Source organism: Rhopalosiphum padi, chromosome 1, assembly GCF_020882245.1.
Source record: "Rhopalosiphum padi isolate XX-2018 chromosome 1, ASM2088224v1, whole genome shotgun sequence".
Taxonomy (NCBI): Eukaryota; Metazoa; Arthropoda; class Insecta; order Hemiptera; family Aphididae; genus Rhopalosiphum; species Rhopalosiphum padi.
Window position 1 is genome coordinate 6,948,784 of NC_083597.1, and position 27,140 is coordinate 6,975,923.

At 26.2% G+C, this 27,140-nt stretch overlaps 4 protein-coding genes across 5 annotated transcripts; 3 read left to right on the top strand and 1 right to left on the bottom strand.

Moving 5' to 3' along the window:
- Nucleotides 1–1,912: 1,912 nt before the first annotated feature.
- On the top strand, nt 1,913–3,583 carry LOC132930581 (structure-specific endonuclease subunit slx1). The gene is made up of 4 exons (XM_060996525.1): nt 1,913–2,583; nt 2,662–2,713; nt 2,772–2,957; nt 3,044–3,583. The coding sequence occupies exons 1-4, from the start codon at nt 2,411–2,413 to the stop codon at nt 3,398–3,400; spliced, it is 768 nt and encodes a 255-aa protein (XP_060852508.1). The 5' UTR covers nt 1,913–2,410; the 3' UTR covers nt 3,401–3,583.
- Nucleotides 3,584–5,404: 1,821 nt separating this feature from the next.
- LOC132930566 (phospholipase DDHD1-like) lies at nt 5,405–11,108 on the bottom strand. Of its 2 annotated transcripts, none has more exons than XM_060996513.1 (12): nt 10,969–11,108; nt 10,049–10,425; nt 9,840–9,986; nt 9,623–9,763; nt 9,209–9,350; nt 8,991–9,097; nt 8,662–8,915; nt 8,548–8,592; nt 7,719–7,870; nt 7,338–7,639; nt 7,043–7,258; nt 5,405–6,898 (listed from the first exon to the last, which is right to left on the bottom strand). In XM_060996513.1, exons 2-12 carry the CDS (start codon nt 10,410–10,412, stop codon nt 6,861–6,863), a joined length of 1,908 nt encoding a protein of 635 aa, XP_060852496.1. In that variant the 5' UTR covers nt 10,413–10,425; nt 10,969–11,108; the 3' UTR covers nt 5,405–6,860. The 2 variants fall into 2 exon arrangements, with proteins under 2 accessions (XP_060852496.1, XP_060852488.1); XM_060996505.1 differs by lacking the exon at nt 10,969–11,108 and adding an exon at nt 10,566–10,723.
- Nucleotides 10,906–17,430, top strand: LOC132930592 (dysbindin protein homolog). Its single transcript, XM_060996536.1, has 6 exons — nt 10,906–11,048; nt 16,213–16,366; nt 16,442–16,574; nt 16,653–16,808; nt 16,870–17,019; nt 17,098–17,430. Exons 1-6 carry the CDS (start codon nt 10,990–10,992, stop codon nt 17,181–17,183), a joined length of 738 nt encoding a protein of 245 aa, XP_060852519.1. The 5' UTR covers nt 10,906–10,989; the 3' UTR covers nt 17,184–17,430.
- A 5,940-nt stretch (nt 17,431–23,370) lies between these two features.
- Nucleotides 23,371–26,782, top strand: LOC132918712 (alpha-protein kinase 1-like). The gene is made up of 5 exons (XM_060980139.1): nt 23,371–23,627; nt 25,594–25,730; nt 25,814–25,930; nt 26,022–26,114; nt 26,342–26,782. Exons 1-5 carry the CDS (start codon nt 23,371–23,373, stop codon nt 26,767–26,769), a joined length of 1,032 nt encoding a protein of 343 aa, XP_060836122.1. The 3' UTR covers nt 26,770–26,782.
- The last annotated feature ends 358 nt before the right edge of the window (nt 26,783–27,140 follow it).

Consider the following 27,140-nt stretch of genomic DNA (forward strand, 5'->3'; position numbering starts at 1 on the left):
GACCTTTAATCAAAGACTTTAAGAAATCACTTACCTCCCATTACCAACTTTCTTTTGAATACCTTCTTTATACAAAATACTTCACGTTGTGTGTCTTGACCAGAAACGCCGATAGAACGCTCGTTGGACCCTCTACACGGGTAGGTGTCGTGAACCTTCGGGTGGTAGTGGACCACAGTTTAAGAACCGCTAATATAGACTATTATTCGATGCAAATGCACTTAACGTCTTAACTTACATTATTATTATTTCCTTTAATATTCTATGCACTAAATTGTTGAATCTTTTTCAACGACAAAATATGCAGTCAATTACGTTCGAAAATGCATTATTTCTATACCACATATCAATGACTATGCTAAATCCGTTGAAAAAATACCGGCTGTATGCCTGTTTTTTATTTTCTTAAACCACCAGCAGCTTTATTTATTTTTTCAATATTATACCAATCGTTTTTAAGGTGTTCAATATAGGCAATTTTTTAACAGAGTGCGTGCGCTCTTAGATGGTTAGATCATATTTAATTTTAATAACATTATGATCTAAGATATGAGCACTGAGCAGTAAATTAAGGAGATTCGATATCGACTGTTTTTAAGGAGTTTAAATATAAGCAATGTTTTAGTACGTGGGTGCGAATCGAATTGGTAAATGTGTGCATATTAAATATCATTACTATACAATACTACCTATGTAAAAAAAATAGTTTGTGTATGACTGAACGAAAAAGAGATAGTGGAACGGGGGAAACACACTACAAAACCCACGTGTTCCCGCCAAATATCAATATCGCGGTACACTAATATTAATTGTTCTGTCTTTTTTTTTTGTAAAACTATCAATATTTTTCCAATTGTCTACATTTTTCTATGAATATCCAATAAAATAACTGAAAACATACTTGAATTCGTCATGGAATTTACTTGAAAATAACTTTCTTGCGTTTTTTAATTCATTTGTTTCAGTTCAATATTAATAATATTTCAAAACAACATCTCAATTGTCAACAATTTTATAATTCATTAATGCTCGTAACTTGCTGCTTTAAAATTAAAATACTAAAATTACACCTAGGTACGTGGCATAATTAATTCAATATGTTTTCCTTTAAATCCACATGGCATACAATCTATACGCATTCTATGAGAGTAAAGGTTATTATAGTGTTCTAATAGGTAGATACTTATTACTTACAATATTATAATATTTTGAATTTTCTATAGGCTGTAATCATGCCGTCATGGCTTACGATATAACTTACAAACAGTGTGGTATAGGTATTATAAATAAATTATGATTTTAAGTTTTAGCCTCAATAAGTAATCTCCTGTATTTAGAACTGATTTACAATTACATAAAAGATATAACATGATATTTAGTCTACATTCGGTGCATTCGTGCATTCTACGGTTAGACATTTTTGAAAACACGATTATAATATTGACATTTTTATTGTGTTTGAGTTTTATACAATTTCTACAGTCTGAATGAGATCGATTGCCGATTGAGTGCAGTGAAAGTTATATAATGAAAAATAATTAACGTATTATAACTCTACTCGCTATAGTGAAGTCAATCTAATATAACTAATAAAAAATATTTAAAAATATTCAGTTATTTATCAAAAACGATAATTTCAGTTGAAATAAGTAAAGAAGAAACTAAAAAAGTGTGGTGGTCGTCAGTGGCGTATATATTAGGAGGGGGGTAGGGGTCCAAACCCTCCCGAAATCTATGGTTGATACGGGCATTGATTTTGATTGTATAATTAATTGGAATTTAAGAATGGAAATTTTTTTTACCCCCCCCCCCCCCTCTGAAATTATTTTCTATATACGCCACTGGTGGTCGTTGTAGACTGTAGTCTGTAGTTATAGATAGAACATGTCTGGGTCTCTGCCTCTCCGCAGTGGCCTACTCTCTCCAAACAAATCTCCTTCGCGCATCGCGCTTGATTTTTAAAAACCATCTCGTTTCACATTTCACTCATTTCAGACCAGGAAATCAAAATAGTACTTACACGAGAACTTTGATAAAAAACGTGGATGAAAATATAAATTGTTGAACGCGGAATTACGATAACGTTAATACGACAAATAGTTTGTGATAATACGTTAACACGTCCGAGTGCTGCGATAAGCGATTATTTAAAAAATTTCGTTTACATTATTACAATTTACATTTTAGAACTTAAGTTTTTCAGTATTAAACTATTAATTATTAATTATTGGGTATAGTTTATCATGGTTTCCGATATAATATTATTTGATTATTAAAATAATTTATAAAAAAAAAAAAAAATATGTTGCTAGATCAATCAATCAGTTTTCGGTTTTGTGAATTTTAAACGACACATTTTGTATTAGTGTGAACAATATGATTTAAATTAAAAATCATTACTAACGCTGCTATGGCAGAAGAAATAGAAAATTTCTATGGAGTATACCTATTGTATTGCCTGAACGAAAAGTGCAAAGGAAAAACTTACATTGGCTATACAAAGGACCCCAATCGGCGCATTAAACAACACAACAAAGGTGTTAAGAGCGGAGGAGCCAGAAAAACCAGTCTTCGTGGGCCATGGTAAGTACGATATTGATCTGACCACAATTGACTATATACCGTGAAATCATGTTTTAACAGACACTATTCTGCCTTTAGGGAAATGGTTTTGATAGTGCACGGATTTCCCAACGATATATCAGCATTAAGAGTACGTTGTGAGTCATTTAAATCCTAGAACCGAATAGTAATAGGTTATTTTTTTCCAGTTCGAATGGGCATGGCAAAATCCCAAGACGTCCAGAAGACTGAAACACATAGCGCCAAAAGCAAGGACTGAAAAGGCGTACGACTATTGTATTCGCATACTTTCTGAAATGTTGCACGTGGGTCCTTGGAATCGTCTAGCTTTAAACGTCCGGTGGCTGAATATGCTTTATCGTCGCGACTTCAGCGTAAGTAAACGGTCATAAACCATACAAGTAATGTACTACAAAATATCATTACTCATAATAATAATATTATAATATGGAATTTCCAGGATGACAAATTTCCTCCCATGCACATGTCTATATGTCAAGGACCAGTTGTATGTAAAAAACCGGTGTCGCCGAGCGATGTCAGCTTGTTGGACGGCAGTAAAAGTCAAATATGTGTTTTGTGTGCACGCAATTGTTCTGCAGACAGTCTACTAAATTGTTTAGATCCAGATTGTCAAGCAACCACGCATATTCAGTGTCTTTCCAAACGATTCTTAGGATCATCTGATCATATTATACCCATAGATGGCGAATGTCCAGCATGTGGCACCCGTGTCCTTTGGGGTGATTTAATTCGGCGAAAAAATGGATGCTATAAAAATTTAATTACCATTGGCACCAGGTTTTTAAATAAATAATGTATTATGTCATCGATTTTGGTTTGAGTTCCTTTTTAGTGTGAAGTGTATATTTAAAATGCATACAAATATATATATATATTTTTTTAAATTTATTATTGATTTTTGTACATATATTTATGGTGTATTGACATATTGTTATATTTTATAAATTAACTAAAATAATATTTATTTACATACTAATATAGTTTAAAATGTTTGTAATTTTGTAATATTTTATTTTAATACGGGCCGCAGCCCAAAGTACAGAATATCAAATTAAACATAATATAAGTACAATACAAAAATGTGTAGTTGATATAACAATTGAAACAGAAAAGGTAATAAGACAAAAGAAAAGAATTACAAAGTATAACTTAAAAACTAAATGACGGATCCTCGTTGGCAATACGCATAATCCTATTCAGTGGTTTGGTATGGGAATAATTTGTCATACACAGTGGAATAGTGAAAGGATAGGACACGGGGAATTTTAAAGTTGACCTAGGAAAGAAGTTCAGGGCAGTTGATCGACCCATTGATAAGTTTGATTAAGAAGACCTTGTTAATGGTAATACGTCTATCGACTAAAGACTGTAAACCTAACCTATTTAATACTGCATCATAAACATGAGGTCTATATTCTATTTTTAATAGATATGCAGCAAAACTCAAACACTTTTGTTGGACCCTTTCAAGTTGATTCATATTGTTTGTGGTGTGAGGGTTCCATATAATAACAGAAAATTCAAGGATAGATCTGATAAGCACACAATATAAAGCTTTTAGCGGAGTTATCAACTTAAATTCGTTTCAAACCCGCTTAAGAAATCCAAGAGCTTTTAAAGCTTTACAGCATGTCGCATTTATGAGGTTATGAAGATTTAAGTTATTATCATATAGAACTCCAAGATCTTTCACCGTATTCTCTTCAATAACAAGATAGGTCATACGAAGTAGGTATTTAAATTCCAAGTGAGTGCGGCCTCTATAAAAAGACTTTGAACAACATTTAGAGACATTAAAGTTCAATTTTAAAATTATTTTGTTTTATTTTGTATGCAAACACATTTGAAGTCAAAGTTCTATAAATCCAGTTAATGTTTTGAATATTTCTTTTAAAAGGTTACTTAAAAACCTTACTGCTTATGAATACGCTATACCGCATGTATTGTCTGTTTTACTAACGTATATCATAACAAATTTGAGTTCAGCAGAACACATTTTGTGATGTTGGCTTTATTATTAGAGTAAATTTACCTATCATCAAATTTAAAGGTAAGAATATTACCTAGAAAATGGCATATTGATAATTGATATTACCATTTAAAAGTGAGTTATGAACATTTTAGAGTTTTATTTTACATAACTATAACTCATTTTAAAATCTCAATATCAATAAAAGTTTATATCATTTTCTAGGTAATATTCTTACCTTTAGAATTTGATAATAGGCAAATTTACTCTAATAATAAAGCTAACATCACAAAATGTGTTCGGCTGAACTCAAATTTGTTATGATGTATGTTAGTAGCACAGACAACTCTACGTGTAATATAGTATCTAGTGTATAGATAATATGAGACTATTATTTCTATAGACTTGATTTAAATCCATCTATGTCCTATACATAGTAAAAAAGAGATATTTGTTAAATTTAAAAGTGATGCAATGAATGAAGAAATCTTAATATCCGATATCAGAGATGTTTTATTTAATTGGTTTTCTCTAAAATATTAAAAAAATATTCCTTTCATCAGACTAATACTTAAAAATATGTATATTAATTCTCAAGTAAAATGGAAAAATTGTTTCTCATGTTTAGCACAGTAGATAAAGCGTTTTAAAAAATATCATAGAACGTCTGTTCAGAAAATAAGTGATGAAAATGAGGCCATATCAGATACAGAGTAATTTTATATAGATTGGTTAATAAAAGAATAAAAATGTGGCCTAGTTTGGAGTAGATACTTAAATACTCAATGGTAATGAAAATGATTGTTTTTCAAACCAACACCAGGTATATGAATTTGTATTCTGTAATTTTATTCAATTTTTACAGATTACAGATTTTTTATTCACATTGTTTTTGTTTACACCATTCTATTTTTTTTTCATTCTTAAAATTGTTAAGTATCTAATTGAATAATAAACAAATAATAATATTACAGAAACATTATTTACAATAAACGAGCTTGTTATAACCGATGTTCAATGTATATATATATTTTTTAAATAAACTCATATTTAAATCACAAAATGTTTTATACAAATATCAAATGTATACATACGATATTATATTATAGTAATAGTAGTAGTAGTAATAATAATAATAATATTTTAACATCACAGAACATATTAATCATGTCTTAATATAATATACATTTTGTAAAAAAAATACATATATTATATTAAAACAATCACAACCAAAACCTGAGGTTATTTTAAAATATAGCATAATAAAATAGTTCAGTTATCAAACAATAAATAATCAACACTATATCTTGGTCTTCTAAAAACATTATCATTTTAACTACAATAAAAACAATTTGATAAAATTAAAATTAAAATAGTATTCCAAAACAACTAATAATGGGCACACAAAATTTGGTGAAACAACACTAGGTAAAGTATAAACATTACATTATAAATACATTTCATAAAAATAACTAATAATATTGTTTTATTGCGCTCAATACACATCCTATTTAATTGTATAGTGTAGTTGAATAAAAATAAATCAAAAACGTTTAAGGTCTTGCTAGTAAACACGATAAAACAATATTACCTAGACTACTTAACACATAATAATAAACAACCAATTACAAATCACAACATTGTTAAGAACATGTGTTTCATTTATAAATACATATGTAATACACAAAGTGTATCAATGTATCACAAAGAGTTGTCAATTTTATACTTAAAATTCAATTTTAAACTCAAATCACTGTAATAAATTTTTTGGACATACATGTATCAATAATTACATTACATAATTATAAATATAAAACTATTACTATACAAATAACATTTAATTTTTAGTTTTTTTTTCAGTAGAATATATTATATCTTTAGTAATTAATATCACATCTGAGATTGAGTTATCTTTTCTTTTACCTTTAGATAACATAAATAATAGTGAAGTATATTTTTATCAAAATATAAATGGAATAAATTAAAAATATGATATACGTGAAAATGAAACGAGAACAAGTATGTATTGATAAAAATAAAATACCGGATAACAAATTACTGTTTTCGGGAAATGTAATGGAAGTTTACCCTGTATAGTATCATAAGACTCAATCAATTACAAAATATTAATCATTGGGCATTGAAAATATTAATTGGTGTTAACTATTTTCTTGTTAACATAATTTAAAATATAACAAAATGATGTGTATAATAAATTTAAAAAAAAAATTTACAGACTTAAATGACATGGGCAATTTTTTAGATGTTACTGATAATTTGCTCCTTAAGTAGAATGTTTCAAATCTTCAGTCACTTCAATACCTTTAAAGATTTGAAACAGTAAACAAATATTTTTTCTTATTTTACTCTTATTCATACGTATATTTAGGTTTAAAAAATTGAGCATTATAAACATTGTGTACAGCTGATGTAATTTTTTTTTATTTTAGAGTTTAGAACTATTACCTTGTTCAAATTGTAAGTCAAAATTGGGGATTTTTTCTTCAGGTCTCAGAAAATCTTCCATTGTTTTGTCTAGTTCGGGGAATAACCTAGTATAAATGAAATATGCTACATCATAATTTGACCAATATGATGTATGTGTATACAACATCGACAAGTAATTACTCGCTGATCCTCCGATACTATCTCTCAAGATATAATCTAACCGGTGATTCAAATCTAGACATAATTTTTAATATTCAACATTAAGATATGATTATATTAATTCATTTTAAATATCAAAAAATAGATTACATACTTTCAACTGGTGTACCATTTCTTGAAAATGAACATGTATTATTTTCAAACTGATTTGAATTATTGGCTTTACTATCATTGCTACTTGACATGTTAAGCCAAGTGCTTATTCTACGACTGAATGTTTCATTTTCTTTTTTCGCATCTGATGCTTTGGCTTCAGTTCCATTGGTCTCTTCAAAGCTAGAATCCATGTTTCCAATCAGTTCTAAGGGAACCTCAGAGTAATCACACTTGACACCATAGGCCTGAATACCAACAGGTTTGTAGCGACAATAGTCTTTTGCCACTAATGGTTCAAACCTAAAATAAAAAAATATTAAACATACTCACTATCACAAATATACATGATTTCATAAATACAATTGTGAATAAAGTATACCTATAAGCAACAGGATCTGTAGGATGGTAAATATTATATACTTTTTTGGCCAGCCACATTGGAAACAAGTTTAGGTTTTCTTTAAATATTTCATTTTGACGTAATGCCAAAAATACTGATAATGGTGAACCCAAACAGAAGAAATTCTCCAACTAAATATTAATATACAAGATTAACAATTTATTTACAATGATAAAGTGGCGACTCTTGCTAGGGCTCATAAGAGCAAGTGTATTACCCAAAAAAATTGCATATTAAAATTATTAGATTTCTATAGTAAATTTTAATTAATGATTATGCACATAATCTGGAATATAAAAATTATTAATTAAAAAAGAAGAAGTTATTGCAGCTTTTCGTGTTTGCAAGTTAAAAAAAAAAAATTAATAAATAATATGTGAAGTACAAATTCAATGTGCTCAGAAAAGCTGTACAAATATTAGCTAAATGAATACGTCAGCTAGAGAACAGTATTTTTTTTAACATGCAGCACTGTCGCATCAATCATTAAAATGATAATACACCACCAAGCATTGACTAGCAACTGTGCTTTTATATCAAAGTTTATCACTAACAATAATATAGTATAATAATTGAATAAAATAATATTGTGATTGTGTAAAGTTATTTTTTTATAATTTATTTTATTTTACCATAGTTAAGAACTAAAAGAGCTTAACAACATTAAATGTAGATAAACACATTTTTTATATACAACAAAATTAATTTTTTTTATTACCCTACATAGGTATATCTTCACTTTATGTGAACCTCACGAGCCACCACTGCAATAATACATTATTTTTTATCTTAAATATAATATATATACCTCAAAATTTAAATGAATTCTTGGACTACTGTCACTCCGTTTAATCTGGAATAAATGTAATATGTTATATTAAATATGTATAGATGACAAAAACAAATGTTTAATATGACTCACAAATGGTTCCCATCCAGTTATAATATCATATGAAATAACACTACCCAAAGAATGTGCCATTATTGATACTTTGAAGTCATGGTGTGGATGCCGTTCTACAAATTCGGAATGTAGCCTATTCAGTTCATTTGCCAAACTGTTTTGTATTTCTCGACCATATATTGGTGAAGTATAATACATTATATCCATAGCTGACGAATTTAATATTTGCCGTATGTTTTTCAAATTTAATGGTGTAATCTGTTCAACTAATCCTGTATTCAAAAGAAATGTAAAAGATAAGCATAATGTATAATGTTTCATTATTTTAATTATTTGAAATACAATACCTCCATCAAAACTACACTGTGATCTCCAGTCCACAGGGAAAAATTCTGCCCTCTGTTCAGTACCCTGGAAATATTTATGCTTAATCCATTTCACGCAATCACGAAACCTAAATTAATCATAATAGCAATACAAAATTATTAATGATTAAAAAATAAACATAGTAAACATTATAATTATTAATTAATTTATAGTAAATAATATTGTAAAGTATGCTTACTGTGATGTGTTTTTTATTATTTTTTTATTATCTATTTTATGACCAATTCCATGAATCAAAAATACAAGATGAGTTATATCATTCAGTTTGTCTTTTTCATTAGCATCAGTTTTGTACGATCTGATCAGTTTGTATCCAGCAGCTAAAATAACCATACAATGTTAAGTAATACAATTATTTTACACATAAAATTTAAAAAAAAAATGTATAATGTGAATAAAATGCAAATGTATTGTTTGTGATAAATGAATAGCCATGTATAGGTACTTCACTTTTTAAGAATAAAATTCAAAATTTGCATTTAGTATTTACCATATGTTTATAAATTTAGCAAACTTACCCAACCTGATAAATTAAAATTTCACAACAGTTTTTAGTTGCAAAATACATTTTATACAGTTATAAAAAACTTACATTTTTGGAAATAAGTTCCTAATTTTTTAGTAACACTTCTCATAATCTTTGTGTTGATAAAAGTCTTTTGTTTAAATGAATACACTTCAGCCGATGAATACCATACAACATGCATGTCCCCAAAAGTAACGTCTCTTATAACTATGAAAATAATAAATTTTATTAAACCTTAATATATCTAATATATTATAGTTAAATTGTGAAAAAATATTAGTACCTGACTTCCCATTGTCTTCAGTATTTTCAACTTTTCTGGTATCATCTCTGAATAGATTTAGATGTTCCCTCTCAACTTCCTCACCATATTCATAAGGTTCATATCCATCATAAAACCAAACACCACGAAAAATATCATTCTCTTCACCTATTTAAAAATCAATAATATGAGTATTATAATGAAATACATGTTATAAAATATATACTTACCAGGCCAAAATATAGATGTACATTTTTTTTTTGATAAGTCTACTTCGTAAAGACCACCTCTCACGACAACGGTATAAAGGCCAACAAAATAATTAAAAGACCCATTCAAACTAGATACATCTTCTTCGTTGCCGAAATTTGCCCTATACCTATACTCTATATTTAATGAATCAAAACCATCAAACTTGGTCCATCTTTTGTTATCGCTCTTGTAAAACCATCTGACTTTTTCAGGGCTTAGAGGTTCAAATGTTATTGCAGTACCGTTGGTCTGAGGGTTTGACACATTGTTCTCATATTGTGTGTCGTCAGAAATCAAAGCCGGTTCTTCTGTTTGAAGACGATTTGTATCCATATTGTTCATTTCTGGTACATAACTAAAATATTTTGAACAGATAAGTCGATAAATACAGGAGATAATGTAAACAAATAAAATGTGCGAGTTTTGATTTAATTAACTGATGATGTAATCAGTTATAAAAAAAATAATAATGTAAGAATAATTAACATTATTCACCTTAATATGTGAAAAAGAAGGGTCTTTTATTGACTGTTAAAAATAAAACTGCGAAAAATCGGTTGCTGGCGCCCACGATATAGCTACTAAAACGGTTTAAAACTAAATGATTAATGTTACTTTGCTTAATTAAATCAAAACGATCTATGTTGAACGTTTGGATTTTTTAATGTTTAAAAAATGTCCACTCTTATCTATTTTATCAGTTATGGTGTCATGCGGTTATCACTTCCAACAATCGTTTCGAATGATAACAAAAATACAAAATATAGTGGTTTTGATGGTTTTTGAAAAAAAAAAGCGTTTAACTTTAATGTTAATTAATTAAAAAATATAAATATATCACGTTCTAAAATTGCTGTTCTGATAATTTAACTTTTTATAGTGTTCAATAAATAATTACCGCCCGTTATCCGGTTCCACGATGTTTGGTAACTTAAGAGAAAAATTGCACAACGTCGTTCAAGAAGGATTGTCAGCAAGGTAAATGTTACTGAAAACGCATTAAAAAGAAATTGAAAAGACACTGTTTCATTACGGTGTTATCGCCGTGTTAATTTAACATTTAATTTATTTACTAAAATACTGAAAAATTAATATACCCCAAGGTTGTTGTTTTTATTGCCATTGTTCAAAACGCTATTAGAATATATTAGATTGTCGAGTATTTGAATTTGCTCGTATTTTTCCAAGTTAAATTTCACATATTGATAAAATGCAATAAATCCTACTTTGTATCTATTTGATAGTATTTATAGTTATTTATTATACCTACCAAACTATAGACATCTATTCTTTAAATAGGTTTTTTTTCTGGTATACATTATGGTTATAATTTATAATATTAGATAATAATTTACTGATATTTACTTGAAGTTTTTTTAAACAATTAGGTACCTACTATATGATTGTGCATATAATTTAATTTATTTGTGTTACTTTTTAACTAATACTTAGCATAAAACTGAATCATGTCCTTTTTAACATATACTCAAAATTCCAAACTACAGGGTGATTCACCAAGCATGTTTACTTCTTTTTTTCTTCAATAATATAGTTATTTAAAATCTGTTTTTATTAATTTTTAAATATACTTAAAAATTATATTTTAAAATTCTTGATTTTTTTTTTTTTTTGTATTTCCTATACATAGTGTCTTATGAAGAAACAAACATTTATTTTTCATATTACAACTCCCTGTTTTTGCTATTGCAAATAACTTTTCTTAAAATTACATCAAAATCAAAATTTAAATGAGTAGTTTTGAAGTTATTTATTTTTTTTTTACTATCTGTTGGTTCTTTTTAAAGGGTTTGGAATCCTCAATGGCCACGGTGATTTGAAAATATAGGAAATTTTTATCAATCTATCAATGTTAATAATTTATAAGAATTATTAAAATATAATACTTGATCATATTCAACATCTATTTTATATTTATTTTTAAACCATTAAAAAAAAAAATATTTTTATAAACAAAAAATACTCATTTTATTTTTAATTAGGTACATCAAAATGTTTTAAAAAATTATCCACTATATAATTTACAAAAAAAAAGAGGGTTTTCATTTGGAAAAAAAACTAAAAGTCTGTGTTGCCACAAGACACTCCTTAAGTATTACAAAAGTCTCTTGAATTTGAAAATATAGTCTATAAGTAAATATAAATTTCAAAAATCAGAATTTAGATAAATTATTAAAATGGAAAAAAATATAAAAATAGGGGTGAGTATGCTTGGTGAATCACTCTGTATAATATTATATTCAAATATGTATATTCCCACTACCTATATTAACTATCTTATTCTCAAAATGTATAAAGTTATAAGTATTGATTTCTAATACTCTTCAGGGTCATTGATATTGTTAATTTTTTAGTTCCTTCACTAAACAAACTGTCTTATCTAAATCAAACATAATAAAATCGTTTATCTTGTCCATATGCACTAAAATTGTATTTGTATTTGATATTATATTAAAATATAAAACAAAGTTTTTTAGTACTTAGTTTTGTTTTTTACCAACTTGTATTTCACATAAATGTTATTTATTTTCATTAATTTAAACTATGTAATCGAGGTAGCTTGTATAATGTTTTTTAAATCTTGAATTTTAAACCATACACAATTCTATAGTTATTAAGTATTCAAATATATAAGAATCAATCGCTACGGAAAATGGATATTAGTTAAATACTTAAATTATAAATAAGTTAAATGTATCTTTGGATTCAAACAAAAAGTATCTATAGAAAATAAAATATTGGGAAATTAAATTGAATACATTTTTTAAATTAATAATTTACTTTTTATTTAAACAATAAAATGTGACCATTGGTTAAGAACTAATCAATTTAATTGATAATATTATTATTTTTTTATTTTATAATCACTATTAATCATACTTCTTTCGGGTATATTTTTTAATCTTTCTCAATATCTGAGTGTATTAATAATATAATTTTTTTAAATGTATAAATTATATTATGAATTATTGCAATATTTAGTTATTTTATACTAGGCACTATATATATTAAAATCAAAATCAATATAAAATTAAATAATTATTTTTAGTGAATAAAATCACCTGATCTTTGTTCTTTGACCTAAATATTATTATAAATATAGGTTAAATATAATTATGAAATTTATATAATAATATTAATATTTATTAGATAATAAGGTAACTATTTAATAAAAAAATGCATTGATTATATGATTATATCACTGGTTTTTCAATATATACAACGTAGTAAAGAGGACTATTTTTTTTTCATATTTTAATATCTACATACATAATTATCTTAAACCATCCCTGAAATAAAATAAAAGTTCTTATTGTGTGTAGTTTATTATTGAAATAAATAGCTATAAAATACTTTTCACTGTATGCTGGTTAAAGTTTTTGATATTTGAATATAATTTATCACTCCCTAGTCTTAGATCCTACTTATTTCAAATTACTATTACTACTGATTTTATATCAATAAAACACATATTTTTTCTATTTAAATAATTTACCATAATATAAACAATCTTATTATAAAAGTAATATATTTTTCATTGATTCATTTTATTATTTACCATTAAAATTGTATTACTTGATATAAACCTAGACCCTATAGATTATTATAATTAAATTAATAGGTACATTAATTTTTAGTTATTTTAATAAAGTATTATTTACAAATATCAATTTTTCTTTATTGCCTGCATTAAATTGATTCAATATTTAAAATAATGAAAGAATGACTAAATATTTATAAATCAATTTATGTCGAAGAATAGAAATATAATTCAATATGGAACATACTACTCATTTAAATACCTACTTAGCACCTATTTTATAATAAATTATCTTATCTAAATGTGAGTCAACATTGTAATAATAATAATAATAATAATGATAATGTTTTAGTAGTTGTATGTTTTATATTCAATTTAATATTAGCTGCTCAGAAAGTTACTAATAATTAATAACTATTTTATAATATTTATAAGTTAAGAAAATGTCAGTAGGTGTAAAATTTAAATCAATAAAATAATAACTTTTATAAACAATATTACTTATTAGTAGTATCAGTACCTACATGAGCTACAAAATAATATTCTGCCTTGTATTCAGTAGTTTTAAGTTAACATAACGTCATGTTAATGGTATGCAAAACTAAGAATATTAAATTTATTGAAACCTATAAACTTTTAATGTTTATTCTGAGTTTTTTTCCAATGTCTGACCTCACCATTTAGAGCATAAAATTTGCTTCAACCTTGAACATTATTGATGGTTTTTGATAGGAAATCTTATCTGATCTGTACATTGAGGGAATACTCTCAGTGCCTAGTTTTATTATCAATAATTAAAAAAAAGACTAAAAGTAAAAGAAAAATAGAAATATTTACTCAACACCACATATTTTCACAAAAATCTGATATTAGCATATTATAGACATGGAATCATTTTGGCTGTCTGTGCTATTTATAGATATTTGGAATATTCTTGAACCCTTTTGATTTAGTATAAAATAATTATTCTTATTCAAAAAGTTTAAAAAATTAGTTATAAATTCCTTATAAATGTATAAACATTTAAAATTCACTCCTACAATTATTTCCAATAAATATAAATATTTTGTTACAATTCAAAAAATGAAAAATTCTGGCATTTGAAACTTTTCACCATGACATATATTATTATTTTTTACAGTACCATATAATTTTCAAAATAAACTTATTTCAATCTATACCATAAACCTACTCACCATAAGTTTATAATGCACAGGTTACGAGCAATATTTTTATCAAAAATTATTTAATAATTAAAAGTTAGTATTACATATGTTGTATATCATAAAATAATATTCATATTCAATTTTTAAACTACAGGTATTCTACAATAATGAAATGGTAATTTAAAATTTACTTTTATTGTGCTTTAATTTTAATTACATACAAATATTTTATATTTATTTAAATCCATGTTCGGTATTAAGAAACTATATGGTAATTTGTGGTGCATAGTTATATTAATAAACGTTTTCTATAATTAACTGTTTTTGAATACCTAAATCAATAAAAACAAATTTAGTATTGCGAATATCTTTATTGTATTTGTTATTTATTATTGATGAGCTTGCCAAAATTATATCCAATGACAAAGTTATTATATGAATACACATTATTAGATGTATTGTTAAATTCATTAAAAATTATATTATTAACATTATAGAAATTGTATAAAATATTAATTCAATTAATAATTGATTATTATAACACTTATTTTAGTAATATGATACTTAACTTTAAAATTTGTATTTATATTTTTAGTTTTTTTATAAGATTTCTATACTTTAGTTATCTTACAAAAACCAAATATAAATTATACAAATAATTGTATTTCACCTGCCATGTCTAAAACCTAAAGTTGGCATTTTAGCAAAAAATACATAGTTATATACTAACTATATTATATTATAATAATAATAATAATAAAATATTTTAAATGTTATTTATATTTTAATCCAAGTATGTTTGCCAACCAAGAAAATCTTGACACGAGGCATCATTTAATGATACAAATTATTTATTTATTTCAGTGTAGAAGCTATAAATGTATTTTTATATAATATTTTATTCAAATTTATATTATTATTTATGCGTATATAATATGATAAGTCCTTCTGACCTAACCCCTTTTTTCAATATTTTTTTCAACAATTTAAAACTGTTATTTTAAAAAAAGGAATAGTTAGAAGAACTCAAATAGTATAAAAAATAATGTTATACTAATTATATAGTATTATCGTATTCATAAGTACGCACTACCTTGTGAACTACATGTCTACATCAATTTACCACTATTTTCTATTCAATTAAATTCCAAAAGCCAACTAAAATTGACTCTGACTACAATTTTGTTTTATAATTGTTTCTAAGTTTTGGAAGCTTATTTGATTTTTTTTTTTTTTTTTTTTTTAATAATAAAAAACTACAATTTATTCTGTTGTTTTATTTAATATGTTTTGATGAATATATAATATTTTTTGGCCTACCTGTTTAAATTCTAGCTACCTCCCCCCCTAATTTTTAGTATTTATATTACAACAATAAGGGGTTTTTAATGTTTTTATGTATTTTTTTTGTTTCTAGTTTAAGGGGATTATCTGTGAATGAAGTTGTTGTCGCGCAGTCTCCTAGTGAACATCCTGTTAATTATGATGCTGGTGCTGATCTATTGCATAAATATCAGACTGAATGGAATCAGTTACACTTATTAGCTGAAGACAATGCCCATAAAGCTGAGGTTTTGCATATTACAAAAAAAAAAAGTTATTTATTTCAATATAAATATATTTATTTTGTTAACATTAAATTTTAGGAAGTCAATGAAATGATTAGTCTTCTACATCATCAGATGAGTGAACAATGGAAAAAAATGGATACAATCACATCTTGCATGGATTCAATGCCACAATTAGTTAAGAGTATTGAAAATGCCATGAAAGACATGGGTAATGTTTTTTTATAAAATTATTAATTATCAATAATAATAGACTGTTCCTTTTTACAAAATATTTGTGTTATTTTAGAAAACATTAAATTATTGATAAATGATGTTGAACACCAGTTATTGAAACTAGATGATGTAGTTGAGGAACAGGAACTGCAAGAACAAATGTTGAATGAACGGTTTCAATTGGCTGTTTACCGATCGAAAAAACTGAAAGAATTAGAAAAAATTAGTGGTATAATCTCTCATGTTAATGTATTTACTATGCATAATTCATTAAAAATATACGGTTTTAGGTGAGTTAGAAGCAGATCACAAAGAAAAGGTAGCGGATTTAGAACAAAAAATAAACATCAAACTCAAAGAAAGACAAGAAATTTTCAACCAAGTATTTCAACAAGATATGCGACAATATATTATATCAGGCATGATTCCTGTGATGAAGAGTGAGTGAAAAATAATAATATAAATTTATATTCAATATAGTATCTATATACCTTGATAACTGTGATTGTTGAATATAGGCAATGGTGGGCGTGATGAAGTTTCACTCGAAGACATTGAAATAGAGGATGACACAGATGCACTAGACGAACTTCTAAATTCTTGACGGTTGGTTTTGTATTTGAATGTTATTGTTTAAAGAGTGATATATTTTTTTTTAAGATTTGTCTTCCATGCTCTCAGTTTAACTGTTATCTATTATTGAATGTTGTTGAAAAAAGAGATAATTAATTTTTAATTGTATATTATTGACATATTTATTAGGTATTAAAATTATGCATATGTGTTGTAATTATGTATCACAATAATCAAAATGTATTTAAAATTATAAAATACAGCATTCCACTTTTATACTCACTGGTTTTATTATTTTATACTTTTGTAGATCACAAACATCACTCATTCACTCCTATACCTCACATATTAGAATATATGTAAATAAATCACATCTGTTTAATTGTAATCATAAATTAAAATGTATTTTTAAACATTTTAATACAGCATTAAAATATGTGGTCTCAAGTTACAATGTAGTGATATAAGTTTAAAATCATAAAAAACTATTCAAAATAACATATCTTATAAAGTTTAATCTTTTTTAAACTTTATTTTCTACATTGTCTAACTCAATTGATATCAATACTCAATTTATCATACATGATCAATCAGAATCAATATGCAATTAATATACAACTAAATAGATTTTACTTCAAAAAATTATAACACACATAACTTAACTAAATCTTTAATACTTATCTAAAATAAACAAAAACAACATTATCATAAAAATATAAATAAATGAAAGATTTAAACAAAATTAACTATTAAGATGTACAAAAAAACTGCCGATGTTAAGCATGGCTACATTTAAACATTATCATAAAATATTTATATAACCTACATCAGTAAAATAAAAATATAATATATAAACTATAGTGGCACTACTAATATATTGAATGTTGATTATTGAGCAGTTATTTCCTTACCCCAAAATATATAACCAATAACTTTAATGTCTGTCGTTTAGAAATAATATGGTAGTATGGTACACATATGTTTTAGGTAGCTATACCATATAGAATATATAACTAAAATTTATACTACACATATATTAAGGCACTCAATAAATAATAATTATATTGAATTTCATAAGCATCATATAATTTTAAGTACTTACCTAACTTTTTTAAAGATTTAGATTAAGTACCACTTGCATACTTAGACACATTTTGGTAATGGTACAAAAATTATCATTTAAATTATTTTGAAATAGGTATTTGAATAACAATTATGTATATGTTTATTTAAAATTTAGTGTATTTAAGTATTAAGTGGACGGTATTGTTTGTGATTTTTGTTACAAAAAAAAAAAAAAAAAATGCAACAGATTTTAAATTTTAATTAATATAATATAAATTACGTATATTTTATTATTTTAAGTAGGTACTTATGAGCTATGTAGTCATTATATAGCAATTAGCAATTACATATCATGTACATAAATTAAAATTAATAGATAGTAACACAGTTATTCACGTAAATTTAGTAAGAAGAAAAAACACCAATTAGCATTCTACTATAATTCACTGTAAAATACTTACCTGTATCTAAACCGTGTGAGATGCCCTCAAAAATTTAGCATTTGCATCGCACTTTAGATTAGAAACCAACCGAAAAAACCGGAACCTTTTTAAAATCATGGAACTAAAATCTAACAAGAACTCTTGTTTTAGAATAAAAATAAAAATCTGTTCGATATTTTAAAATACGAATTTTTAGTAACCAATTTTATTCTTTAATTCTTCATAGGTTTATAGATTTTTTTTATTTTAATATACTTTTTGAAAAAAAAAACTTCTTGTTATGTAAAAGTTAATCACAATTTACACAATTTTCTACATGTATATTAAATAATTAATAATAAATCGCAGTTTTGACATAAAATACTTTAACGTAAAAAATAAATGTGTATAGGCATCAGAGTATTTAGGATCTACGATTTAGAATTATAGTTTTTGTACGTGTGAGAAAATAATACCTATAGGTATTGAGTTGTTACCTAATACCTATTATGGTACCTAATACAGTGAATTCCCGTTACAACGAATACCAATACAACGAAAAATCCCGTTAAAACGAAAGTCATAGAACTGCCCTGCCGAAAAGCATAGCTTGTAAAGAGCTTATCAGAATTTTCTTCGTTACAACAAAATTTCCGTTATAACGAAAAAAAAAATTCGGTCCCCTTTTACTGTATTACAATAATTGTAATGGTGATGTACATTTTTAAGTATTAAAAAAGTTATGTCGGAACTTTGGAAGTGGTTTTGTTTTTGTGTTCTTAATCTATAAAACCGCGGGTAACCAAAATCTTAACAGTTATACCTAGGTTAAGTATTCATTCGTCGAGGTTCCAGTTTATACGGTTTGCAAACTCACACCGCATCAAGTAAAATACAAATTGATCTAATCGTGTTTTCAGGTGTTGAAGATCAAATTAACGTATCCATCATCCGCCATCAGTTGAAAATTTCACAATTTTCAATATTGCATACGGCGCACATGACACAATATACGTGTAAATAAACAGAAATTATTTAACATACCATATAGATTTATAATAATAATCATCATCATGTTCAGATGAGTATGAATTCACATTCTTTACCTACTAGTTTTTCGTGTATATATATATATATATATATATATCATCACAATAATTACAACAACTATACATATATAATGTGCCTATTAGGTATATGTGCTACTTACATAAAATAGAAGGTACCTAAATCGTATAATAAATATTGTTTTTTCTTTCAAGCAATACTGTGCTCGATGTAAATAATTAATTTTTTTATTTATATGATCGTTTACTGGTGCAGACAGTACAGTGAGTACGTACCGACGTGCTGTATATATGTGCTGTGTAAACGAATATGGCGCTCAAAGGCGATTTTTTTGTTTAAATTCTACCACGGACTAAGATAATATATAATATAATATATTCATATAATTCACACTATCTATATTAAAAACGGTTTTTAATACATATTTTACAAAGGATTTTCTGTCAACCCCCCCCCCCCCCCAATACACTATTATACAAGAGTAGTGATATTTTGTGAAATATTTATTTTAGTATTTGTCTACTTTGTCATATTATGTCTAAAGTTATATCTACCATAATTTCCTAGATAAAATATTATAATGCATATCACAATATATTACAGAAGCCAAATACTTACAACAATTTCCGTCTAATAACCGTTCTAGTTAATTATCAATTGAATATTGTTAACTGTAAATACATATATAATATAATGTGAATCGCTTTCAACAATTTTATATTTTAGACAATACCTGTAGGCTGTAGATGCCAAATATGAAATGGAAAAATTACTTTATTAGAGTATGTCATTGATTTTCAAACTTCATATTTGTATTATTCATACATAGACTTTAGGAGTGGATGCAATTTTATAAAAATAAATATGAACAAATTGAAATAGTAAATCGGTACCTATAATGTTATTGTCATTATATAATATTATAAAATGTCAAACGAAAGTACATTTTATTAAAAATGTAATACGGCGATTCGAGTATGCAATATTGATGCTTACGCACGTGTATAACAAAAATATCAATACACTATAATATTATATTATTATTCCAATATTTCCAACTTTATTTAAATAGTTATTACAGATATCATTGGAAGGAAGGGCATCAAATACCGTAAAAAACGACTATGTTGCTCGGGTAACTATTATATTAGCTCAAGTCCATAGACAATTTTAGAGGATCACTCATAAAGTTAAAAGTATTAAGTTTATTATAATTTATAAACTGTTCAAACGATAACCAAAAGTGAATATATAGATATTTATATACATAGTAAAAATATAATAATTTAGATAATAAAGATAAAAAAAGGAATTTAACAGTGACCGATAAATAAGTGTCAAATAAATATAATATTATTATAAATAATACCACATACAAAATATAATAATATGCCACTATATATATATGTTGGCTGTAAGCTCTTGATATCCTTAAGGACAGACACAGACTACACACAATGGTTTGAAAAGTAATTTTGGCATGCCAAGATCCTATTTTAGTGGCAACAAAATTATATTTGGGTTTTTTATATATATTAGGAACAAACCACACAAGACGATAACTGATAAGTTAACTGACTGTAGATAAAAAACAGTGTTCAAACCAAAATTATAATATTGCGTAAAACATAACTTCTGCCGAACGACTATAGCTTCTAAAAATGTATTCTTCCTGATCCTAATGTATAATAAGCACATATAAGAAAATAGATTTATATTTTTTCTTCTCTTTGTATAGGTTTAAGTAAAAATAAAATCATTATACATACTTCCACAAAACGAGATAATACCAGATTTAGGAATACAACAATTCAAAATCATTGTTATTTAAATAGGCTTTTAGATTAAATAAGATTGCTAATAGTTCAAATTTTATTTTGAAAAATAATTTGAAATTTTCAGCTTCTTTCCTGTGTTTGAAGGAAAAACTTTTTCATATTTTTGTTTGATTACCTAGCCTTTTAAGTTTTAAGAGCATATTCGATTTGAAAAATTAAATAAATTCATTTGATACCATATAGTACTAGTAATAGTACCGTACTGTATAAATGATCTGGAGTGTTCTGTTTCTACAAGGTTATAAAAAATTGAAAAAAGCAAAATTAAAATAGTATAAATATTAAAATTTCAAATTAAATTTATACTGTTAGAATTATATGTATATTTTCCCCGCTTTATTATTAATTAATTATTGTTGCGTAATAAGAAAAATATTTTTTATTGTGGCTCTAATGATTTGTGTAATGTGTCACGATGACATAGAACATAACGTTAATCAGACTCACGCTAATGATCAGTTTCTAATAAAGTAATAACACAAATATCACAAGCGGCGATAATTGTCTTATTATGTGAATCGTAAGACCGTCCAATCGGAAAATTAAATTGTTTTTAGTCCCGCCCCGACCGATTATCGATACCGCCATTCTGTTATCAACATGATTATATTATTATTTATTTATTTTACTATATTATTATTATATATATTATACGATTTATACGTATGATTGTTTATACTTTTTAAAATAGTACTCTGAATGTGTTGCTGGCATAATACATGTATTATCTATGATTGCTGGTCTTCGTAGACCGATGATGTTATCTGTTTTGATACACAATATTCATTTAACAATATATAGCAATATACACTAACACTATACTGTTTTTGATTTAATAAATTGCAGTAAAATATCATTGAATTTATTGTTTAACCTTAAGACATCATTTTAATAACGGCTTGTGATTAATGGAAAAGAAGTTCATAAATGATTTTAAAGAAAAAAATAAGATTATATAAGTAAACATTATCAAATAGAAAATAATGTAAAAGAATTGATATCGGTATTGGATTAATAAATATTTGATTGGTACAATCGTACAGATTGTAATATATCCTCTATCGACTAAAAATGTGACGTATAGGCGATAAGCACAAATAATTACTTTTATATGGGCTTTCTAGTTTCCATTGTTTTATAAGAAGTATAGCAAAAAACAGAAAACAACTTAAATTTATAGTAATCAACCAGTCAACAACATTTTTGGTTGTTTATGTAATTCTAAAAGTAATTTATTGCGACTTAAAATTTAAATAGAGATTTATTTATTTCCATATTTTTGTAAATTAACTATGATTTATCGTTCAGCTAATAATTATATACTATATGCATATTTTTATAACATTGTTAATTTTCAGATATTAGAGTTTAAAATTGTATTTCCAAACCGTTGTCGTAATTCAAACTTAATTTTAGAATATCAACATATATAACTATAAATCCATATACTCAGATTCCAATCTCGACGGGAATTATAAGTCATTGGATACCGTTTAATATAATAGTTGGCAATATCATATTATAAAACTATTATCATATCAATAATACAAGTGATATTATATTATATAATATTATTATAATATACATTTAGAAATATACGTACATAACATTCCTACCCGTGGTAACGACCGATATATTTATATTATTTCTGTGTCGATCAGTTTTGGTATTATAGCCTATTATTTTATACAGCATCTACCCGGTAAGTGACAATGCAGCTTATTACGTAGTAATTATAGTTTGTTATTATATTTTTATTGTCGCGTATTAGTCGCAATACTTTATATTATATACCCATACCGTAAACGGAGAAAGTAGTGCTGCAATGCCCGACGACGTCTGTGTCTACAGTGAATTGCGACAGATCCCCGTCAAGGACCTGATACCGGAGAGTCGGTTGGCGGTGGTCGCAGGCGACTTCTTCGTCTCGGACCCAGTGGTCTATGATGGCGATGATGTGTACGAAGTTGATTTGACTCCCGAAAATCGTATTAACCGACAAGCTTGTCGCCGGTTTTCCAACGTGGAGACGTGGATGTTACCCGACACAGAATATTTGTTTCTCAGGTGCATCGCCGGCGCGTGAGTATGACAATATAATACCAGGAGAGTCGATCACATTTAATCATTATCATTTTAAATTTATTGTGCGATTACTGCGATTCACGTCGATTTCTATACACTTCATATACGTATATATCATAGAATATTATTAATATACACATAACACCTATGTACACGCAGTACACACATGACATCGTCTATTTAACTATATATCATCAAAATCTATAGCTGGGCCCGATTTCAAATTGTGAAATGTTGAATTTTCAAAACAGTTGTAACTACGATTTAGAATTTAGATATACAATTTAAAAAAAAAAAATATTCTTCCAATGGTTTTGTCATCTACAGAGTGCACATGTATACTGTTATTATTTTTTATAAATCATTTTTATTTTATTTATTAATAACATTATGGATTTTAAAATTCTCTATGCATTTGATTTTGGTTTTAAAAAATTTGAGTTTTTGTAATAATAAATTAAGGGATACAGATTTTATTGGCATTATTTGAAGAAAATATCATAACTTATATTTTTTAACATAATACGTAAATGGGACGATAATACAATAAATAATATATATAAAAAATAACATATGAACAGACGATGAAGAAAGTCATCCAGTTATGAAACCCTTCAGAGAATTGGTTTATTTACCAACTAATTTAGTAGGTCACAGCACCAACACCTTTTTAAGCGGCATAGTGGATTGTTAGAAAGAGTGCGTGATGATACTGATGATAGGTGAAAAAGTAAAAGGTGAGGATGATGAGAAACAAAGATAAAAATAAAATAGTGTTTATGGCATACAATCAAAATATTTAAATATCTATACTTTTCTAAGTTTAAAATACAAGAAAATATATTACCTTTAAATAAATAATAATAAATAATAGTACATCGACGGCAATTGAGTCTTAATTAAATACTATTTAAGTGGTAAATTTCAAGAATAACTCGTCTACAATATACGGTGTATAAATATTATTAAACATTTTATTTTATTTTTTTCCATGTTTTTGATTGTTACCTTAATATATATATATATATATAAACATAAACATTATAATCCGTAAATGCATAATTAATAATTACTAATTATAATAAAATGTCAATATCTAGTCTAAACTAATAGGTACATCCACTCGAATTATGTTCAGACCTATAAAACTATAAGAGTAACTAGGTAACACAATTACACAAAGTTTACAAACAATCCTGTATTATATTTACCTAGGTACTTCAAAAATCAATTAATGGTTGTTAATAGCTGCAGCTAAATCGTTGTAAAAGCTTTTAAACATAATTACGTATAATTATTGAATAATAATACATCATATTTTGCAAAAACAACTGGTGATAATTTTTTAGAACACTTAACATAAATTAAATCGCAGCACTCCCTATAACGTTTACAGGGGAGCGGTTATTATCAATTACTGAATTACAAGTGTACATCGTACAATAACATAATGTAATAGTTAATTAATATTATAATATACGATATTATAACTAGAGAATAAAGGTTAAAAATAAAGAAGGAAAAAATATAATATAATCATTGATTACAGAATAAACTATTATACATTTATACCACTAGATACTTCTAGGATTTCAAATGAATCTTCGAAATATTTTATCAATCTGTTAATATTATATACATATATTTCATACCTATTTTTACTCTATACAAACTGATACTGTTATACAATCACTATAGTATGATAAGTGATTAAAAAGTGTATTTCTATTTTAAATTATCACACTTATATTTTAAATACAAAAATTGTATGTTATTAATTCTTTGAAAAAATATTTTGTTTTCAATATAATTTAATGTATTATGTATACAATTATAATTTTTTAATATTTCTTACATGAAAATTACTAACTTATATTCTATTTAAAGTGTCAATAAAAATTTATTTTTAAACTAAAGATGAATTACTACTTAAAACTTTTTGTGAAATAAAAGTTTTTCATAGGGATGCTAATGATGTTGAAAATTTTGTTGCGTATGCCGAAAAAAACCATTGGTTAGGCGGAAAAAACATATCTTTAAATTTGGATGTAAGCAAAACCATATTTAACAGGCAAACTAAATTGGTATTACACAATTCCAGTAAGCTATAAATATCTTATATAATATTTAATATATAACTCGTAACTACATCATTAATATACTAGTTTTATAATTTATTTAAGAGCCACAGAAATCTTTAGACTACCATGTCACTAATGCATCTCAACCGTTCAAAAAAACTAATTTCATATTAGAAGATTGGCCTTATGTTAACTTAAATGAGCCAATAATATCAAAAGGTATAAGGTTTCTATAAAATGATTATACAACTCGCTTATAAATAAATCTAACGAATTATATAACTGTATCTCTCTCTTTTCCTCTGTAAAGGAACTGACGATGAACTCGCGCCGTGGATGAGATCACGAAACAAACAATTTAACACCTGCCGTCCTATAAAATTTGATAAATTGCAACAATCGGGTAATTAATTCTATAGTTGAGACTTGAAAGAAATAATCTTATTAGTTTAATGTTGATTTGCATATTTATTTTGCTCAAGGTTGATGTAATACGAATGATTTTTATACTTACCTACTTTTTTGATTGTTATTATTATTATTATAACGCCGATGAGTAATTAATTACATGATAAATTAATATTAATTATTGAGCAATATTTAAAACATTGTTTCTTTAAACGTATTCAGTTTTTTTGATGCACGAATATGCTTTGTTACAAGAAAACTGGATACTACAGCAAACACTACAACAGAAGCAACACCAACAACAATCACATCAACCGCACCAACAGCAATATAATCAACACCTTCATCACCAACTATATCAACAACAACAACAACAACAGCAACGCCAATACCAACAGCAACAACAACACCAACAACGACAGCTAAACCAACTGCAATCACAGCAGAGAGCTTTTTTATTCCCGTCACCATCATCACGCCAACAAGTGTTTATGTATGGTCAGCAGCAAATGATACCTCCTTTCTTGTACAATATCACTTTCCAGCCAGGAAATGTTTACCAGCGATTTTCTACCCCATTTCTACAGCCGACACATTATCGGCCGATCAATAAAGATTCGCTGTCAGCAACTACTACTACCCAAAAGTGATACACATATTTTGATAAACTATAGATCAACCAGTGTCTGATCGACTTGACTTCCCTTTTGTTTTTGAACACACATGTAAAGGATTTATCCGGATGCTCAAATCTTTACGAAAATCTACCGAATAGTAATCTAGAATATTGTTATTTTTTCAACCCTCATATCATCAATTGTCCTCGACAACATTTTTGTGATGTTCAACGAAGTCATACATTTGTATAATATTATAGTTGCTATAAGTACAATGAATAATATTATGATGTAACTTATTGAAACGTTTCATTTATGCACAATTATTCAATTTTATTATAATATTATAGACTGTAGTTAATCATATTAAATTAAATATAATAAAAAGTTAACGACTGTGACAA

Coding starts and splice junctions, on each gene's coding strand:
- LOC132930581 (XM_060996525.1), top strand. CDS start 2,411: ATGGCAGAAGAAATAGAAAATTTCTATGGAGTATACCTATTGTATTGC. Junction 2,584..2,661: donor ACCAGTCTTCGTGGGCCATG/GTAAGTACGATA, acceptor TTCTGCCTTTAG/GGAAATGGTTTTGATAGTGC. Junction 2,958..3,043: donor TTTATCGTCGCGACTTCAGC/GTAAGTAAACGG, acceptor TGGAATTTCCAG/GATGACAAATTTCCTCCCAT.
- LOC132930592 (XM_060996536.1), top strand. CDS start 10,990: ATGTTTGGTAACTTAAGAGAAAAATTGCACAACGTCGTTCAAGAAGGA. Junction 16,575..16,652: donor AAATGCCATGAAAGACATGG/GTAATGTTTTTT, acceptor GTGTTATTTTAG/AAAACATTAAATTATTGATA. Junction 16,809..16,869: donor AGAATTAGAAAAAATTAGTG/GTATAATCTCTC, acceptor ATACGGTTTTAG/GTGAGTTAGAAGCAGATCAC.
- LOC132918712 (XM_060980139.1), top strand. CDS start 23,371: ATGCCCGACGACGTCTGTGTCTACAGTGAATTGCGACAGATCCCCGTC. Junction 23,628..25,593: donor CTCAGGTGCATCGCCGGCGC/GTGAGTATGACA, acceptor AGTTTTTCATAG/GGATGCTAATGATGTTGAAA. Junction 25,731..25,813: donor ATTGGTATTACACAATTCCA/GTAAGCTATAAA, acceptor AATTTATTTAAG/AGCCACAGAAATCTTTAGAC.
- LOC132930566 (XM_060996513.1), bottom strand. CDS start 10,412: ATGAACAATATGGATACAAATCGTCTTCAAACAGAAGAACCGGCTTTG. Junction 9,098..9,208: donor ATAATAAAAAACACATCACA/GTAAGCATACTT, acceptor TGATTAATTTAG/GTTTCGTGATTGCGTGAAAT. Junction 7,259..7,337: donor AAATGGTACACCAGTTGAAA/GTATGTAATCTA, acceptor AATTATGTCTAG/ATTTGAATCACCGGTTAGAT.